Here is a 6030-nt window from a genome sequence, read left to right on the forward strand (position 1 = left end):
GCCAGTGGATGTAGTGTACCTTGACTTTCAGAAAGCCTTCAACAAGGTCCCACATTGGAGATTAGTGGACAAAATTAGAGCACATGGTATTGGGGGTAGGGTACTGACATGGATAGAAAATTGGTTGGCAGACACAAAGCAAAGAGTGGGGATAAATGGGTCCCTTTCAGAATGGCAGGCAGTGACTAGTGGGGTACCACAAGGCTCGGTGCTGGGACCGCAGCTATTTACAATATACATTAATGACTTGGATGAAGGGATTAAAAGTAACATTAGCAAATTTGCAGACGACACAAAGCTGGGGGGGCAGTGTGAACTGTGAGGAAGATGCTATGAGGTTGCAGGGTGATTTGGACAGGTTGTGTGAGTGGGCGGATGCATGGCAGATGCAGTTTATTGTGGATAAATGTGAGGTTATTCACTTTGGGTGGTAAGAACAGGAAGGCAGATTATTATCTGAATGGTGTCAAGTTAGGAAAAGGTGAAGTACAACGGGATCTGGGTGTCCTAGTGCATCAGTCACTGAAAGGAAGCATGCAGGTACAGCAGGCAGTGAAGAAAGCCAATGGAATGTTGGCCTTCATAACAAGGGGAGTTGAGTATAGGAGCAAAGAGGTCCTTCTGCAGTTGTACAGGGCCCTAGTGAGACCGCACCTGGAGTATTGTGTGCAGTTTTGGTCCACATACTTGAGGAAGGACATTCTTTCTATTGAAGGAGTGCAGTGTAGGTTCACGAAGTTAATTCCCGGAATGGCAGGACTGTTGAAAGACTGGAGTGACTGGGCTTGTATACTCTGGAATTTAGAAGGATCAGAGGGGAGCTTATTGAAACATATAAGATCATTAAGGGATTGGACACGCTGGAGGCAGGAAACATGTTCCCGATGTTGGGGGAGTCCCGAACCAGGGGCCACAATTTAAGAATAAGGGGTAGGCCATTTAGAACGGAGATGGGGAAGAACTTTTTCACTCAGAGTTGTGAAGCTGTGGAATTCTCTGCCTCAGAAGCAGTGGAGGCCAATTCTCTGGATGCTTTCAAGAGAGAGTTAGATCGGGCTCTTAATGATAGTTGAGTCAGGGGATATGGAGAGAAGGCAGGAACAGGGTACTGATTGAGAATGATGAGCCATGATCACGGTGAATGGCGGTGCTGGCTCATAGGGCCAAATGGCCTACTCCTGCACCTATTGTCTATTGTCCTATCCTTGCTGTTCACAGCTTTGGTGTTCTGTCCCTTTTAGTTGTACTTTTCCAGAGCAATATAAAGTTTTACTTTTCCACATTTTTCTTCTTTTAAGGGAATGTTTTAATTACTTGCGTTCTTCCCAATAACAGCCTCACGAATCATTCTGACTGCTCTTCAGTTCAAAACTGCACATTAAACTCATGAATTAGTCTCTGTGTGGGTCTGCACATTGTCAACACAGCATACTTGAGATGGTGTCTTCTATATATAGAAGTTTTTGGTGATTGGAGCGGTGTAGTGGCGCAGTTGTAAAGTTGCAGCCTTACAGCGCCAGAGACCCAGATTTGATCCTGACTACGGGTGCTGCCCGTACAGAATTTCTCCATTCTCCCTGTGACCACGTGGGTTTTCTCCAGGTGCTCCCGTTTCCTCCCACACTCCAAACACGTGCAGGTTTGTAGGTTAATTGGCTTCAGTAAAAAAAAAAAAATTGTCTCGAGTGTGTACAACAGTGTTAGTGTATAGGGAGATTGCTGATTTGTGGGGACCTGGTGGGCCGAAGAGTCTGTTTCTACGCTGTACCTCTAAAGACTAAAGAATGCAAGTGTTTCTTTAAATGAGACCCATGATTGCTAACTCTGGCAACAACAGTGCATCAATGTTAAATGGGAGTAGGTTTGACTGTGTTCCCACCGATCTGCATGACAAGTTCCTTGTGGTCTGGGGAAGGTGAAATGATATTGGGGGAAGTAGCCTCATTAGTAAATGTAAATCAGGGTCATGACATTCATGGGATCCCAGTGACATTTTAACCTGTTCCTCAGCATGGTACTGCCAAAGCTTTTGAAAACTACTAATGCTGCAGAAGTGTGAAGTAAATTCCTTAGCAGGACCAAGAGGAACACAAATGCTGCAGCATCAGATGTTTTTATAATTCATTTTAAGAATACAGTCTACCGTTGTTATTACGGACCTCTTTATAACGGTTTTCAACGATAGCGGACCAAATCTAGTGTAACCGAGGCGTTTGTTTCTATCGGGAACAAAGGAGGGAACAAAGGAGTACATATTTACCCCCCCCATACTCGGTAACAATGGACAATCGGCAATGATGGATGCCATTCCTCCCTCCCCCTGTTTTGCGCTCACCGTGTCCACAGTCTTTACTCACTTTTATTCTTTAAATTATCATTGCAGTGGTTGACCATTGCTTCCAGTGTGTTAATTTAAAACAATTATTTATAATATTTAAAGTATATGTGAAGTGTGTGAAGGAGAGATATCGAAGGTCCTTCCTTCTTGCTGCCGTCAGATTGCACAATCAGCACTGCTCCCAGCAGGCCAGTAAATAAAGATAATTACTGCTATTTTAAGTTTTTAATGAACGCTTATTTATTTTTGCTATCCACTTTGCTCCCTGCAAATTTCCCCGTTGTGGGACGAATAAAGTGCTTATTATTATTATTATTATTATTAGTGTCCTGTTATTATTATTATTATTTGTCCTGTTTATTGAGTTTAGTTTATTGTCATGTGTACTGAGGTACAGTGAAAAGCTCTTTGGCTGCGTGCTATCTAGTTAGCGGAAAGACATTACAATCAAGCAGTCCACAGTGTACAGATGCATGATAAAGGGTACAATGTTTAGTGCAAGGTAAAGTCTGATTAAAGATAGTCCAAGGGTTGCCAATGTGGTAGATTGTGTTTTGTTTAGTGCATGTTTATTGGCTGTTTTTCCAATACTGTACATATTTACCCCCCCATACTCGGTAACAATGGACAATCGGCAATGATGGATGCCATTCCTCCCTCCCCCTACTCCTCCCTCCTTCCCATTTGCAGTTTCTTTTAAATATTGTAACACCAGATATTTTGTTGAAGCTTTAGAAATGTAAAGTATTGCACCTTTTTAAAACCATCCTGCATTTACTTTGAAATCTTTGTATCGTTCCTTATGATAATGGTGTAAAGTAGAATTAATATTTATAGAAACATAGAAAATAGGTGCAGGAGTAGGGCTTTCGGCCCTTCGAGCCAGCACCGCCATTCAATATGATCATGGCTGATCATCCAAAATCAGTACCCCATTCCTGCTTTTTCCCCATATCCCTAGATTCCCTTAGCCCTAAGAACTAAATCTAACTCTCTCTTGCAAACATCAAAATTGTGGAAATTGTGACAGTACCTAGAAGAATCAGAGCATATTAATCAGCAACACTATTAATACTTTGGGAAGCCGAAGGTTTCATATCATAAAATGGAAATTCTCTGAAAGCCTTTGGAGTAAATAGTGATAGATTTATCTACTGATTATATGAATTTGACATGCTTTAATTGTTTGCGATAATGGTTCATATAAAGTGGATATTGAACAGTATTAAATTTTTTTAATTAATTAAACGATATTGTTTTTCCTTAGCGTGTGACAAATCTGTTGTGGATGCTTCCTAATTAATTTGCTTGTTTATTATAGTATGGAATCAAATAATGGCCATCAGAATGACCGAACCACTTTAACCATTCACAGGTGTAAAAAAACTAGATACGAGCTTGGACAGGACATGTTTGCATTTACTTCCCCACACTTGGGCTGCACAGTGGCGCAGCGGTGGAGTTGGTGCCTTACAGTGCCAGAGAGCCGGGTTTGGTCCTGACTAAGGGTGCTATCTGTATGGAGTTTGTACGTTTTTCCCGTGACCTACATCGGTTTTCTCCAGGAGCTCGTTTCCTCCCACACTCCAAAAACTTACACGTTTGTATGTTAATTGGCTTCAGTAAAATTGTAACTTGTCCCTATGTAGGATAGTGTTAATGTGCGGGGATCGCTGGTCAGTGCCGAGCCGTCTCTGGTCTGAAGGGCCTGTTTCTGCACTGTATCTCTAAACAAAACTAAACTAAACTTGTGAAAAAGGGTTGCTCACAGAAAACAAGGTTTAAAGGATAGACACAAAATGCTGGAGTAACTCAGCGGGACAGGCAGCATCTCTGGAGAAAAGGAATGGGTGACGTCTTGGGTCGAGACCAGACTGGTTAGGGATAAGGGAAACGAGAGATATAGACGATGATGTAGAGAGATAAAGAACAATGAACGAAAGATATGCAAAAAAGTAATGATAATAAAGGAAACAGGCCATTGTTAGTTGTTTGTTAGGTGAAAACGAGAAGTGGAGGGATAGAGAGAGGGAATGCTGCGGCTACCTGTCCCGCTGATCTGCAGTTCCTTCCTGCACACAAGGTTTAAAAAATTGGTGTGCTGAAGGTAAATGTGAGGAAATGTTCTTCATTTAAATAACACAGCATTCTTAAAACATTTATTTGCCAGTTTACAGTGGAAAGAACCAGAATGGAGGGGAATAGGTTTTAAAGCAGAAACATTGATCATCAATAACATTTTATCTTCCAATGCATTAAAACAGGCTCCATTATTCTAATTTTGGATTTAAAGAAATCACCCTGGTGGTCACCTGTTATTCCACTTAATGTCAAAATAACCGAGTAAATCTAATGAGCGTTTCACGACACTGGGCCTGAATGCACTGGAGTTTAGAAGGATGAGAGTGGACCACATTGAAACTTACCGAATAGTGAAAGACCTGGATAGAGTGAATGTGGAGAGAATGTTTCCTCTCGTGGAAGGGTCTAGGACCAGAGACCATAGCCACAGAATAAAAGGACGTATCTTTAGAAAGGAGATAAGGAGGCTGGTGAATCTGTGGAATTCATTGCCACAGACAGCTGTGGAGGCCAAGTCGATGGATATTTTTAAGACGGAGATTGACAGGTTCTTGATTAGTATGGGTGTCTGGGGTAATGGGGAGAAGGCAGGAGAATGGGTTTTAGAGGGAAAGATAGATCGGCCATGATTGAATGGCAGAGTAGACTTGATGGGCCGAATGGCCTCATTCTGCTCCGATAACTTATGAACATAAAAGCTTAATGCAAACAAAAAAAAGTGATTAACCAGGGATGAAATTGCACTTGGGAAGTAGATCTGAACTTCAAAGGAAATGATTTATATTAGAGATTATTTTAATAGGCTTAGTGAACAATGCTAGAGTAAATTTGTAATTACAATATTTTTATTTGCAGATATGCTTCAGAAGAAACCTTCAATGGACGACTTTGTTGATGCCTTGGTGTCAGACCTGGATTTAAACTTTGAGACCTTCTTTTTTGATTCTGAGTAATTGGAAAAGATACTTGCAGGATGTTTGAATTACATGTGTATCCCTGCAATAATTGCAGAATTTATAAATGCGTATGTGTAAATAATGCGATTTATAAAAATAATTTCAGTGTCATTGACATATTTTGTATTGATTAGAACCTAATTTAATTTTAGTTTTTATTACGATATGAGTTTTTGAACCATGTTTCTAAAGTTTATCAAGAGTAAAAAAGTTGAAGTCTGCTTTTAATTAGCTGTGTTTAATTTTCTGAAGCAGGATAAATTTATTTCCTGGACACAATTGTGTGTTATTACCAGGGCTATCAATAGCCAATAATGTGTTTGATTAACAAGTCAAGCATGTTAATCATGCTTGCTACCAGGAATAATTATGCCCTAAAGTTTTATGAAAAAATGTTTTACAACACCAAACAGTGGCTTTATTCAATGGTTCAGTGGTGCTTTATTACCTGTGTGACATGCAAATGCACGGTGAAATTATTTTCTTACACACAGTAGAGTATTGCCATACCATGCTTGGTTAGCAATTATACAGAACGAGTCCACTGATCATGCATGTAAGAGGCGCCATTTTTTAATGCCATTTTCCATGTACCAATGTACTTTGAAAAGCTTTGTTTTGCATGCGATCCAAACAAATCAGATAATATGAAAT

The 6030-nt window shown here is 40.4% G+C and overlaps 1 protein-coding gene across 4 annotated transcripts in view; it reads left to right on the top strand.

Moving 5' to 3' along the window:
• Positions 1–5679, top strand: part of LOC144595538 (mitochondrial intermediate peptidase-like) — a 71047-nt gene extending 65368 nt beyond the window's left edge. For all 4 annotated transcript variants that reach the window (XM_078403067.1, XM_078403068.1, XM_078403069.1 and 1 more), the window contains one exon: positions 5276–5679. In XM_078403067.1, the coding sequence (XP_078259193.1) occupies positions 5276–5373 (98 nt within the window). In that variant the 3' untranslated portion in view covers positions 5374–5679. The remainder of the gene's footprint in view (positions 1–5275) is intronic.
• The last annotated feature ends 351 nt before the right edge of the window (positions 5680–6030 follow it).

This window comes from Rhinoraja longicauda, chromosome 7 (genome assembly GCF_053455715.1).
Source record: "Rhinoraja longicauda isolate Sanriku21f chromosome 7, sRhiLon1.1, whole genome shotgun sequence".
Taxonomy (NCBI): Eukaryota; Metazoa; Chordata; class Chondrichthyes; order Rajiformes; family Arhynchobatidae; genus Rhinoraja; species Rhinoraja longicauda.